General features: G+C 34.4%; 1 protein-coding gene across 1 annotated transcript in view; it reads right to left on the bottom strand.

The window, feature by feature from the left end:
• The window catches only part of LOC108740780, a 225,751-nt gene that overhangs the window by 78,878 nt on the left and 132,313 nt on the right, over window positions 1-14,560 (bottom strand). The window contains exon 8 of the mRNA XM_025979956.1: window positions 4,440-4,596. Within this exon, the coding sequence (XP_025835741.1) occupies window positions 4,440-4,596 (157 nt within the window). The remainder of the gene's footprint in view (window positions 1-4,439; window positions 4,597-14,560) is intronic.

Here is a 14,560-nt window from a genome sequence, read left to right as displayed (position 1 = left end):
GTTTGCAAAAAAAATCGTAATTTAACTTTTACTCCAAATCGCTATGAGTATAAGCGCAAGCGCTATAATTATATCGGTTTATGATACAGCAACATTTTTATTATGTCTGGGGAATGTTTGGTCCCTACTATCGGTTTGGCTGCTTACAATAAGTGTTGAAATAGTTCCCTAAGTATCATATTTAAAAAAAGAAATTCAAGCTATATGTAAAATTACGATTTTTGTTTTGCGAACTTTGAAGCGTTTGGCAGAAATTACTGCCTGTGGGAAGTGTCTGGAAGTGTTGACTATTAATTTATACCAATATTATGTGAAACGTTATGTAAAAATCCGAGATATTAAGAAAAGCGAGTAATATTTTTAAGGACTTTTAACACCTGATATCTGTAAATTGAATTAGCTGCAGTTCCAAGTTAGCAGGCATGCAAAAGTCCTTCTGTACCAATACTTCCCACCCATTTTATTACTTAGAAAGACATTACTTCTAACACTACTTTAACTTGTTAATCATAAAATAAGCAATGTCTGATGACATGAGATCATGCTCTATCTGTTTTTATGTTTACACAAACTTTTGTCAAATGACCCTAACTATTCACTGTTGTTTTGGTTTGGTTTACGGGACGTTTTCCTCTACCTAATTGTCTCCAATTTTCTGGTCCACGAATTCCCGTATTCAATGACAATAGAAGCGTGGCCTGATTTAATGCTCGCTTATCATGTTAAATTAAACATAATGCCAGCTAGAGATTGCGTCGATAATGGAACATTAGACTCAGACTGACAGTCACACCTCCAAATACAGCACATAAGTACAATATCAATATCTGTATTAATATTTTGACGATGAGACAAAAGAAGTTCGAAATAAAAGAAATATGTTGTATACAAGTATTTTCATCTTTCCACTTTTGAATGTCGCGTGCGTATTATTTGAAATATCTAATATACGTGAAGGCATGTTCACGATTGAGCTTTATTGCTGTTTTGTGCACTGAAATGGTTCGGTTAAAAATTTTAATAAGCACACAGAACTCCAAATGTCGCACATCAATAAAGCGGTAGGCATTTACTGTGGGCTGTTGATAATATATTTTAAAAGTTATTTGTGAAGCGAACATGCACGCGCATTTGTAGAAAATACATGCATACATCTAAAATATTAGACTTATCGTTGATAGAGTTGCAAAAATATTAATATAAAAATTTACATTATCCAGTCATTATCATAAGGTCGTCAATTCTAAGACTGGTTGGACACGCATCTCTATTCTTTCCTATCCTAAGCTAAACTTCGCATTTTCCCAAAACTAGAACAACCCACTTACTTTTCTGTTTTAATATGTCTCTGACTAGACCTTCATGCCTGAGAAGGTGTCCTACCAACCTATTTCGCTTATTTTTTATTGACTTCCATTAAGTCGTCTGTTCTCCTATTATTTCTAATACCTCTTCATTTCTAATATTCTCTATCCACGGTATCCTCATCATTCGCATGTAACTCCACATTTCGAACGCTTTCTTTTCCGCCGCGCCCACCGTCTACCTTTAACAATCTTTTCAGAATTTGTAAATTAATCGTTCGCGAGCATAGAAGTGAATTCTTTTTATTGAAGGCGACTCGACCCTTCGCTATCCTTTGCTTTATATCCCTACTACTCCTTCCGTCTTACCTTTCCAATACCGTTTCCATTTTATTTAAAACTATCTCTAACTCCTCCTTGCTAGATGATTATACTGCTATATCATCTGCAAATCTTAGCGTACTAATCTTTTGCCCCTGTATATCTATCCGTACAGTGGTATTGTCTTTAATGATGTTGATCGCGTCTTCGATGTATAGATTAAAAAGTAGCGGTGACAGTGTGCATCCCTGTCTGACTCCCATCCTAATGTTTACTTTCATACGTTTCAGCTCCATTTCTATAACTGCCTGTTGCTCTTTGTACAAACTAAGTATCACTCTTCGATTTTTTTTTCTACCCCATTTAACAATTTAAAGCTTTTAGTAAATTTACGAATCCTATGAACGTACTCGTTCCTTTTTCTATCGTATTCTCTATTGGTACCCGTAAAGCTACGATAGAATGAACTCCTGCGTTCCTCTATTTCTTCTAAACCCAAATTGATCTTCTTCCCCTAACAGTTATTCCGCCCTTTTTTCCATCATCCTCTGTACAATTCTAGTTAAGATTTTTGACGCATGGGAAGTTAAGCTAATTGTTCTAAATGTCTCGCACCCACTCGCGCTTCTCTTTTCAGGTATGGTTACTACATCGTTCCGTTTATAATCCTGTAGGACTTTTCCCGTCTGGTAAATGTTACTAACTAGTTTAAATTTCCGCCTGTATCGCATCTGTACGCGACGCCTTATTATTCTTTAAGTTTTTTAATGCTACAAATTACTTTTGTGTAAATTATCTACATTAATCAATACTTTTCAGTAGTGGAAATATTTTTCATTAAATGTTACTTTTTTCTTTTACTCATGAAAGCATTTATAACTGATTTTTTTATACAAAAGTAGCGGCTAATAGAAAGTATTTCCATTGGTCTGATTATGTATGCAATTTCCTCTACATTTTACAAAAGTAAAAGTTTATTTGAATTTCAAACATTGAAAATTAATTTGTGCATTTTCGTTGCTTTTTTATACTTAGACACTTTATGTAACGAAAAAAACTGTTAGTTCCCTTGAGTTTCGTTATGGAGAGTTTATACTTTGTATTTAATATGGTACCTATATACATATATATATCTATGTAGCGAAGTAGTTTATAAAAAGTTCCGTTAGTTCAAAGGCAATTACCTAAATTTTCCTGGCGTATCTCTAGTTTTTGCTTTGAATAAATTAAATTTTTTAATAACTTTTAGCGCTTCCAGGCCCGACTAAGTGCTTTTTGAAAAAAAAAAAATAAATAAATGAAAGGCAAATGAGATTTTATAGATGCTAGTAGCGCTGTGTACTTTTACATAACGAAAGAAACATTCATAATTCATATTATAAAAGATGAAATCTGCATAGTGAAATTATCCTCGTATACTGCCGGAAAACTAATTATACGATGAGATTAATTGCAGTCCTTATCGCTTAAGGGCGCCACAACTTTTACCATATGAATGTCGAATCGGGCTATAGGTAACCCTGGAACCGTTGAACATTTTGTTATTATCAGAATTCATCAAACATTTACAAGTAGTATGTAGATACTTCCGGTTCAATTCTTTGTGATAAATTCAGAATTGCACATATTTTTAAAAAGGAGGGACGGATAAGCCCCTTATTTGACCCCCAACTAATTGTTTATATTTTTTGTGGTATATTGGTACCACTGAAAATGATAATGGACATGACTGATTGGACTTGACTTTTCTAAAACTTTCTTTTGATTTTTTGAATCGATAGAACCTTCCAAATAACATTTGCCACAAACTGTGCAGTTCAATACCAAATAGGAACATTTAGATGTTTTAAACATTCTGTTGTTTCTATATTTTCTTAGTAATACCTGTTTAATATCATTTAAAGTTTTCTAGCTTCACAACAATAATATTGAGGCATTTTGTGTTCAAAAAAAGAAAACAGTCAGTTAAGACAGCAAAACTGAAATAAATATGATCATCATAAGGTCGTCAGTCCTAAGACTGGTTGGACACGCACCTCCACTCTTTCCCATGCTGAGCTAATCTTCATATTTCCCTAAAACTAGAACAACACATATCTTTAACTATTTGCGAACAGTCATCTAATCTAGGTCTACCTCTACCCCTCCTAACTCCTGTTTCTGCCTCTAATATGTCTCTGACTAGACCTTCATGCCTGAGAAGGTATCCTACCAACCTATCTCGCCTATTTGTTATTGACTTCCATAGAGTCCTCTGTTCTCCTATTCTTTCCAATACCTCTTCATTTCTAACCTTTTCTACCCACGTTATCCTCACCATCCGTCTATAACACCACATTTCGAACGCTTCTAACCTTTCCTTTTCCGCCGTGCCCACTGTCCATGTTTCGCACCCGTACAATGCCGTGCTCCAAACATACACCTTTAACAACCTTTTTCGAATTTCTACATTAACCGTTTGCGAGCATAGAAGTGACTTCTTTTTATTAAAGGCGACACGACCCTGCGCTATCCTCTGCCTTATATCCCTACTGCTCCTTCCATCCTGACTTATCTGACTTCCCAGGTATCTAAAATCAGCCACTTCTAATTTTTCGTCTCCTATCTTTATATTCGCCCTTTCCCTACTTTTTCTTCCCTTGCATACCAGTATTACATAGTCAAACTATGGTACTGCATACTGAACAATTATCTTATTTACCGGATTAATCACTAATCCGATGCTAGCAAATGATACCAAAAAAATACACAATTTACTCAATTATTTAAAAAAACAAAAAAAAAAGGTTTTGTATATTGTCTTTTTGGACTTACTTGATGAGGCGGAGTTGGAGCTTGAACTGTTGGAGATGCCTGTGGTTGAGCGGTAATACGGGGGTGTCCCGGCCGGTTCCGGTTTGCTTCCTGGTCCGGGGGTGGACGAGCGAGCGATGCCATGGGTCACGTCCGGCGCCGGAGGCACCCGGTCGTCCTGAAACAAACGTCCCGACTTCAAACTACATTGCACCATTAATAAGAAATGGTACATACAAACGACAAACCCTGCGGACAACTCGGATCATCACTCAATCGTGCAAAAAAAGGGACAAACAGACAAACAGGATACGATGCTGTTGCACTAAATAAAATGTCAGCTTTATTTACGTGAAAAATGTCAAGTTATCATTCTCTAGCAGAGATATTGTGAACGTGTTTCACATGAATTATAAAAAATATTACTTTTATCTGCAAAAAGGGAATAACAGGGATATGCTTATAGATACAATTAAAGAGTTTTATACAAGACAGAGACGTTAAGACTAGTAGATACATAATTTCATTTTAGTTTATATTAAATAGAATAATAATAATATAAATTTTCTCGAATATGACAAATCAAAAGGATATTGTACAGATGTCATCTTAATTATAAATTGTTTTGTAAAGTATAGTAGGACCATACCACTACCGAAAGTATTACGATATTTTTACCTGATTTCAGGGACCAAAGCGCAACATTCACCCTAGTTATCAATCATTCTATCTATCATCATTATTATAAGGTCGTCACTAATCTTCGCATTTCACTAAAACTCGAACAAATCCCACATCCTTAGATGTATAGTAATCAAAGGGAACTTAAAGCTCAATTTAATGATTACTTTCACTATAGCAAGAAGAGTGTATCTTCAATTATATATTAAAGTGGAATATCTTTGAGTTCGTTTTATTTTTCATTTTAGTTCTACATTTATTATTAAGAAAACTTAAAGATCGATTTAATTATTAACTATAGCAAAAAGAGTGTATCTTGAAGTATGTATTAATATAGGGGTATGTTTGAGTTCGCTGTATCTGTAATTTGGGGGTAAATTAGGTCAGATTAGGAGCTTTTTCGCCGAATGCAAGATGCTCCTAACAATAAGAAGTTTAACGAAAAGTCCAGCGAATGTTTAAATCATTATCCATCGTGATTGTTTATTATAAGTTAAATAAAAATAGATTTTAGTTCTACGTTTATTCGTATTGTCAATAGTCAGCCATTTTTATTGCTTCACTATGACGTAGTGTCGGTCATCATTCTTTTCTAATTGTTGCCGTATTGTTGCTGTTGTCGGCCATCATTCTTTTTCAATTGTTGTCGTATTGTTAGTGATGTCAGCCATTATGGTTTTTTAATTTCTGACAAAAAGGACATCTCCTTACAACGGTATATAGTAATCAAAGGAATCTTAAACCTCGATTTAATGATTACTTTAACAATAGCAAAAAGAATGTATCTTCAGTTATGTATTAAAATGGAAAATCTTTGAGTTTCGCTGTATCTGTAATTTGGGGGTAAATTAGGTCAGATTAGGAGCTTTTTTGCCGAATGCAAGGTGCCCATAACAATAAGGAATGTAACGGAAAATCAAGTGAATGTTTATATCATTATCCATCATGATTGTTTATTATACGTTAATTAAAAATAGACTTTAGTTCTACGTTTATTCGTATTGTCAATAGTCGGCCATTTTTATTACTCCACTATGACGTAGTGTCGGCCATCATTCTTTTCTAATTGTTGCTGTTGTCGGCCATCATTCTTTTTCAATTGTTGCCGTATTGTTGCTGATGTCGGCCATTATGGTTTTTTAATTTCTGGCAAAAAGGACGTCTCCTTACAACGATGTATTTTAATCAAAGGAATCTTAAACCTGAATTTAATGACTACTTTAACGATAGGAAATTGAGTTTATTATCAATTATGTATTAAAGTGGAATATCCTTGAGTTAGGATTATTTTTATTTTGGGGGCAAATGAGGTCAGATTATTAGCTTTTTTTCCGAATGCAAGGTGCCCACCTCAGTAAACCAAAAATTAAGCTATTGATTAAAGTATTATCCATCATGATTACTTATTATATGTTAATGTAAAATATATTTTAGTTTATGCGTATTGACAATAGTCGGTTACTTTTATTACTCCACTATTACGTAGTGTCGGACATCATTCTTTCTAATTATTGCGGTTATCTGCCTTCCTAGATTCATCTCTCTCTCTCTCTCTTCTCTTCAAAAGCTTTTTCTAAATCTACAAATCCTACGCCAGTTATCTATACTTTTCATAAATTAATATTGTAATTTCGTCAATTCTGTTTTTCAAATTTTATAATTGTTTTTAAATTTGTTGAACACATTCTCGCTTTACTACTTTCCTTTTCTTATGTTGCATTTGTCGGCAAGTTGAGACGGTAATGTGCTAAGCGAGCGATTTACCGATGATAGAAAAGTTGATGGAAGTTCAATGAGCTGAAGAGCGCTAACGATCGATTTTGTTTAGCAAATTATTTCTCGTGTTCGTGAGCACGAAATGAGCGTCAATAACGAGTTGCAGCGTCGTCGTTATCGCTGACGAACCAAGCGCCATCGCCAGCAATCGCTAGCTCTCTGCTTGCCTGTCTATTCTACCTTTTATTATTCGATTTAATTTTGCGAGCAATTCTGTACTGTGTATACTACGTCTAAATCCCGCGAATGTCGTCGAAGGTGATGGTGATGATACTGTACAATTCTGTGTTAATTTAAATGCGGACAGAAGGGGCTGCTAATGCAAGGAGCACTGGCGTTGCGATATAGGGTGTACCTAGCATCCACACAAGAATAAACAAACCTCGTCATAGTTGTATCTTTGGTACTTACTAATCCATAATATGATTAACGCGAAGTGGATATTGCTTACAACATACAGCAGCAGTTGCTTCAATTCACATACATAATAATCCATGAATATTCGACAAGGACGTATGAGTGTACCCTTAATAAATAATCGGCGCATAGTATGTATTAATCCTCACATACTGTCATATTTCCTCAAATGCAACCGTACACGGTATTTAGTCTTGATTTAGCCTTGAAGGTATGTTATATTTGTACAGAACAAGAAGTAATGTGTCTTACCTGTAATGGGTAAAATCACCGTTGGTCATTTTGTTAGTTTTGAAGTAAACTACATAAGACTTCCATCTGTTTCGACATCCAAATTGGTTTTACAGTCTTAATCTTGGTTTTCCGAAAATACAAGATCAAGACTAAGACCGAACAAACAAGACTAAGACAAAAACTAAGATCGAATATGCAGGATCAAGACCTAAGACACTACTACTTCCTGTGGATTTATGAGGATTTATAAGTTACACTATTTAAAGCAACTTCAATATATTCTTTTCTTTTAACAAAATATTTTTTGTATTTGAAATTTTTAGTTTGCTTTACTAGATTTTAACACTAAATTTAAAAAAAAAATAATCGAACCGGCGTCCTCCCGAATGCTAAGCAATGGTCTAAACCTCTAGGCCATGCCGCTCGGTCTAAAACTAGAACAACCCATATCCTTAACTATTTGCAACAGTAATCTAATCTAGGTCTATATCTACTCCTCCTAACCTCCGTTTCTGTCTCTAATATTTCTCTAACTAGACATTCATGTCTGAGAAGGTGTCCTACCAACCCATCTTGCCTATTTCTTATTGATTTCCATAGAGTCCTCTATTCTCCTATTATTTCTAATACCTCTTCATTTCTAAACTTCTCTATTACGGTATCCACATCATTCGACTGTAACACCACATTACGAATGCTTCTAACCTCTTCTTTTTCGCCGCGCCCACCGTCCATGTTTCGCTCGCGTACAACGATGCGCTCCAAACATACACCTTTAACAATCTTTCTCGAATTTCTAAATTAATCACTAGCGAGCATAAAAGTGACTTCATTCCATTGAAGGCTACTCGACCCTACGCTATCCTCTGCTTTATATCTCTACTACTCCTTCCGTCCTGACTTATCTGACTTCCTAGATACCTAAAATCGGCCGCTTTTTCTAATTTTTCGTTTCCTATCATTATATTCGCTCTTATCCCTATTGTTTTTCCTTGCATACCAGTATTTTTGTTTTACGTTTATTTATTTTCATACAGTACTGTTTTGTCAATACCGCAAAATAATGTTTTAAAAAATAAGCATTGTAAGTTATCGTACGAAGATAAAATGATGAAATGACTTAGACAGATTATATTATCAATAAAACTTGGCATATCCACACTGAGGCATATGAGTTGCACGGGTGTCAAAAGTTCACTTTCGAATGTATGTTGTACGTTTTTGCTGTTACATATTTTATTTCCTGCCAGCTGAGACAACATGTGCGTATAAGCCGTGTGATTAATATTCACTCACAGATAAAAATAAACTTCAGTAAAGAGAAGGTGATGGCATTCAATTGGAACCACTGTGCAAGTTCCTAGTTTAATTAAGAAGGTCAGAAAACGAATTGTACTTTTTAATTGTGCTTACATTAAGTTGAATGGAAAGATCTAATGGTCGAAGGGGCGTTATCGCCTAATTCACTTTCGCTCCCCAGATCGCTCCTGCGCGTTACTCGAATATAAATGTCTCGGATCGAGCGTTTTCTTCATCTTTAATTAAATTTGAATCTAGAATGGCATTTATAAATGTAATATAGAGGAGGTTTGGTAACTCCTCTTTCGACATATCTACTGGTAATATTGCTTATCTCTCGGCACTAATTTTAACGAGAAATTCCAAGTGGCAGGTAGTATCTGACTGTCTAAAACGGGCAATTCCAAGTCGAACAACTCCTTTTGTTTACTCAACTGTATGGTTTTCGTTATAGAACGGCTTTCTGTGCTCTGTTTAATGTAAACGCTGGAACATGGCAGGCAGACTTGGAAAGCTACAATTTCAGCGATTAATGAAATAAATTTCTCTAAATGGTAGCGTCCAATTCATACACACACACACACATCCAGCTTTGTACGTATACAGGATCTGGTACATTTAACAGATAAATGTGTCTGATGTTAGTCAATTCAGAATTACAAATTAACGGTTCGCAAATGCTCAATTTCGGCTTTCACAGTCGATGTCAATCGGCGATGTCACGTACTTTCTGAGTTTATGGATCGTGGTCGAAGGTAACAATGAGTTTCCATCTTCATTTTCGGAAGATATTCCAACAGAATGAAGTGTAGAACACAGTAGTAGCTAATTTTGTAAATTGTTTTTAGCAAATTTTATGTTGGTGTCAAGACGAAAAAGTTTGCTTACGATATGTTATAAAATTGCTGAGGTTGAGATACACCCTGATAATATATGAAAATAAAAAACGTTATGAAAGTAAATATATTCAAGATAATAATCTCTAGAGCCTTTTCCGTTCCGTTTTTATGCGCCTTTATGCCTACGAAAGTTACTTTGAAACTACAACTATCGAAACTCAAAGATTTGCTACCATTTATTCTTTAGACTTACTGAGTGTAGCAAGTGTCCTAAAGTAAAAAAAACATCGAATGTATATTTTAGGTGTGTGTTCAGTGTTTATATTGAATTGCGTTTGTTTTTCAATTTGTTTGTTCAAAAAATGCTTTAATGGTACGCACAAGGATGGTACGCGTCAATTTTGACATATTGAGTGGCATGTTTTGGGAAGTATTCTGTCAAGTATGAGCGGATTCGTGTATTGGTTTGAATTGTTTGTTGGAAATCGAACGTGATGTAAATTTGTAAAGGGTCTTCTTTCATTCAGTTTGAAGCGATCAGTTTTTCCTTTTTGGTCGGTTTTGTATTTGAAAACAGCCCATTATCCACGTCAATCTATACATTTTTTTATTTTGAATAAATGTATCTGAAAACAAAGATCGAACGTTTAACATTTGTTACGTCTAACAAGAAATAAAAATGTAAGAGAACGGATTACCTGTTAACTGACTTTTTTAACTCTGTGCACATAATTTTGAATGAAAACCCTAAAGCCGTCAGAAGTAACGTGTCTTTAAGTAATAACATGGGTGGGATAGAGCAGTGTTATAGTAAGGACTTATGTATATCCGCTAACATGGACTAACGGTCAATCCAATTTACAGATATCACACGTACGGTACGTAAAAACGTTACTCGCTTTTCTTAATGTCTAAGTGCTGATTTTTGAAGTGAAACTTTTTTACGCACGTCAGGGTAAGTTCGTTTCATGTAACGAAATCATGCAACGGATGTCCCCCCTCTACTCGACCACGTAGTCGAGTTCGTGGTGGGGATCGCTTGAGCCGTGAGCGCGCTTCACTGCAACGTTTGTTACCAGGCAACTCCGGCATGTACCTATAGTGTAAAATTTAAATTCATAGTGTATAAATCAGTAGCGTGTTATATAATTACACGTTGTATTTTTTTATATAATGTTTTACAGAATATCCTTAAAAATTAATGATCAACACTGTCAGACACTTCGATCCTTTTGTGGCAATATCTGCCGAACGCTTCAAAGTTTGCAAAAAAAATCGTAATTTAACTTTTACTCCAAATCGCTATGAGTATAAGCGCAAGCGCTATAATTATATCGGTTTATGATACAGCAACATTTTTATTATGTCTGGGGAATGTTTGGTCCCTACTATCGGTTTGGCTGCTTACAATAAGTGTTGAAATAGTTCCCTAAGTATCATATTTAAAAAAAGAAATTCAAGCTATATGTAAAATTACGATTTTTGTTTTGCGAACTTTGAAGCGTTTGGCAGAAATTACTGCCTGTGGGAAGTGTCTGGAAGTGTTGACTATTAATTTATACCAATATTATGTGAAACGTTATGTAAAAATCCGAGATATTAAGAAAAGCGAGTAATATTTTTAAGGACTTTTAACACCTGATATCTGTAAATTGAATTAGCTGCAGTTCCAAGTTAGCAGGCATGCAAAAGTCCTTCTGTACCAATACTTCCCACCCATTTTATTACTTAGAAAGACATTACTTCTAACACTACTTTAACTTGTTAATCATAAAATAAGCAATGTCTGATGACATGAGATCATGCTCTATCTGTTTTTATGTTTACACAAACTTTTGTCAAATGACCCTAACTATTCACTGTTGTTTTGGTTTGGTTTACGGGACGTTTTCCTCTACCTAATTGTCTCCAATTTTCTGGTCCACGAATTCCCGTATTCAATGACAATAGAAGCGTGGCCTGATTTAATGCTCGCTTATCATGTTAAATTAAACATAATGCCAGCTAGAGATTGCGTCGATAATGGAACATTAGACTCAGACTGACAGTCACACCTCCAAATACAGCACATAAGTACAATATCAATATCTGTATTAATATTTTGACGATGAGACAAAAGAAGTTCGAAATAAAAGAAATATGTTGTATACAAGTATTTTCATCTTTCCACTTTTGAATGTCGCGTGCGTATTATTTGAAATATCTAATATACGTGAAGGCATGTTCACGATTGAGCTTTATTGCTGTTTTGTGCACTGAAATGGTTCGGTTAAAAATTTTAATAAGCACACAGAACTCCAAATGTCGCACATCAATAAAGCGGTAGGCATTTACTGTGGGCTGTTGATAATATATTTTAAAAGTTATTTGTGAAGCGAACATGCACGCGCATTTGTAGAAAATACATGCATACATCTAAAATATTAGACTTATCGTTGATAGAGTTGCAAAAATATTAATATAAAAATTTACATTATCCAGTCATTATCATAAGGTCGTCAATTCTAAGACTGGTTGGACACGCATCTCTATTCTTTCCTATCCTAAGCTAAACTTCGCATTTTCCCAAAACTAGAACAACCCACTTACTTTTCTGTTTTAATATGTCTCTGACTAGACCTTCATGCCTGAGAAGGTGTCCTACCAACCTATTTCGCTTATTTTTTATTGACTTCCATTAAGTCGTCTGTTCTCCTATTATTTCTAATACCTCTTCATTTCTAATATTCTCTATCCACGGTATCCTCATCATTCGCATGTAACTCCACATTTCGAACGCTTTCTTTTCCGCCGCGCCCACCGTCTACCTTTAACAATCTTTTCAGAATTTGTAAATTAATCGTTCGCGAGCATAGAAGTGAATTCTTTTTATTGAAGGCGACTCGACCCTTCGCTATCCTTTGCTTTATATCCCTACTACTCCTTCCGTCTTACCTTTCCAATACCGTTTCCATTTTATTTAAAACTATCTCTAACTCCTCCTTGCTAGATGATTATACTGCTATATCATCTGCAAATCTTAGCGTACTAATCTTTTGCCCCTGTATATCTATCCGTACAGTGGTATTGTCTTTAATGATGTTGATCGCGTCTTCGATGTATAGATTAAAAAGTAGCGGTGACAGTGTGCATCCCTGTCTGACTCCCATCCTAATGTTTACTTTCATACGTTTCAGCTCCATTTCTATAACTGCCTGTTGCTCTTTGTACAAACTAAGTATCACTCTTCGATTTTTTTTTCTACCCCATTTAACAATTTAAAGCTTTTAGTAAATTTACGAATCCTATGAACGTACTCGTTCCTTTTTCTATCGTATTCTCTATTGGTACCCGTAAAGCTACGATAGAATGACCTCCTGCGTTCCTCTATTTCTTCTAAACCCAAATTGATCTTCTTCCCCTAACAGTTATTCCGCCCTTTTTTCCATCATCCTCTGTACAATTCTAGTTAAGATTTTTGACGCATGGGAAGTTAAGCTAATTGTTCTAAATGTCTCGCACCCACTCGCGCTTCTCTTTTCAGGTATGGTTACTACATCGTTCCGTTTATAATCCTGTAGGACTTTTCCCGTCTGGTAAATGTTACTAACTAGTTTAAATTTCCGCCTGTATCGCATCTGTACGCGACGCCTTATTATTCTTTAAGTTTTTTAATGCTACAAATTACTTTTGTGTAAATTATCTACATTAATCAATACTTTTCAGTAGTGGAAATATTTTTCATTAAATGTTACTTTTTTCTTTTACTCATGAAAGCATTTATAACTGATTTTTTTATACAAAAGTAGCGGCTAATAGAAAGTATTTCCATTGGTCTGATTATGTATGCAATTTCCTCTACATATTACAAAAGTAAAAGTTTGTTTGAATTTCAAACATTGAAAATTAATTTGTGCATTTTCGTTGCTTTTTTATACTTAGACACTTTATGTAACGAAAAAAACTGTTAGTTCCCTTGAGTTTCGTTATGGAGAGTTTATACTTTGTATTTAATATGGTACCTATATACATATATATATCTATGTAGCGAAGTAGTTTATAAAAAGTTCCGTTAGTTCAAAGGCAATTACCTAAATTTTCCTGGCGTATCTCTAGTTTTTGCTTTGAATAAATTAAATTTTTTAATAACTTTTAGCGCTTCCAGGCCCGACTAAGTGCTTTTTGAAAAAAAAAAAATAAATAAATGAAAGGCAAATGAGATTTTATAGATGCTAGTAGCGCTGTGTACTTTTACATAACGAAAGAAACATTCATAATTCATATTATAAAAGATGAAATCTGCATAGTGAAATTATCNTAGATATTGAAATGAATATAGCAATTAGCAACTGTAATTATTATACATATAAGAATGTAACAATCTGATATAGTTACATCGACGTAAAATCGATTAAATTTAAATTAGTTCATACTACTTCTTTTAAAAAAAGAAACCAAATCCTTATAAAAACTTTAAATAACCTACTTAATAGACAATTTACCACATTTGTTAAATGTAACAATAAATATTATTATAATGGTATATTTGCGTAGTTCTTATTTTCCGTGAAAAGGCTCCGAAACGAAATAGTAGATAAACAGAAAAGAGGGTAGCAAATAAATTATTAAATGATAAAATCGATGGCGCCCTTGACTTCAAGTCTGTTGATAAACATTTCAGGCTTTCTGCGTAGTATTTTCCACTATTAATTATGTATAAACGTTTGAAAAATGAAACAACTAAACATAAGGTACAAAAGTATTTTCTATTCAACGAAATGTTTTCCTTCAATAAAGGTAACTTGTTTATGATTGACCGTTCTGAATTAATGAAAAATAAAAAAAGAGATTAAAAAGTACAATTCCTTTTTACAATACTCAAATAAAGGCAATGTATCGCCATCTGGTGGATATTTG

The sequence above is a fragment of the Agrilus planipennis genome, unplaced genomic scaffold (genome assembly GCF_000699045.2).
Source record: "Agrilus planipennis isolate EAB-ADULT unplaced genomic scaffold, Apla_2.0 scaffold22, whole genome shotgun sequence".
Lineage (NCBI taxonomy): Eukaryota > Metazoa > Arthropoda > Insecta > Coleoptera > Buprestidae > Agrilus > Agrilus planipennis.
This window is presented reverse-complemented; position numbering and strand designations above follow the sequence as displayed.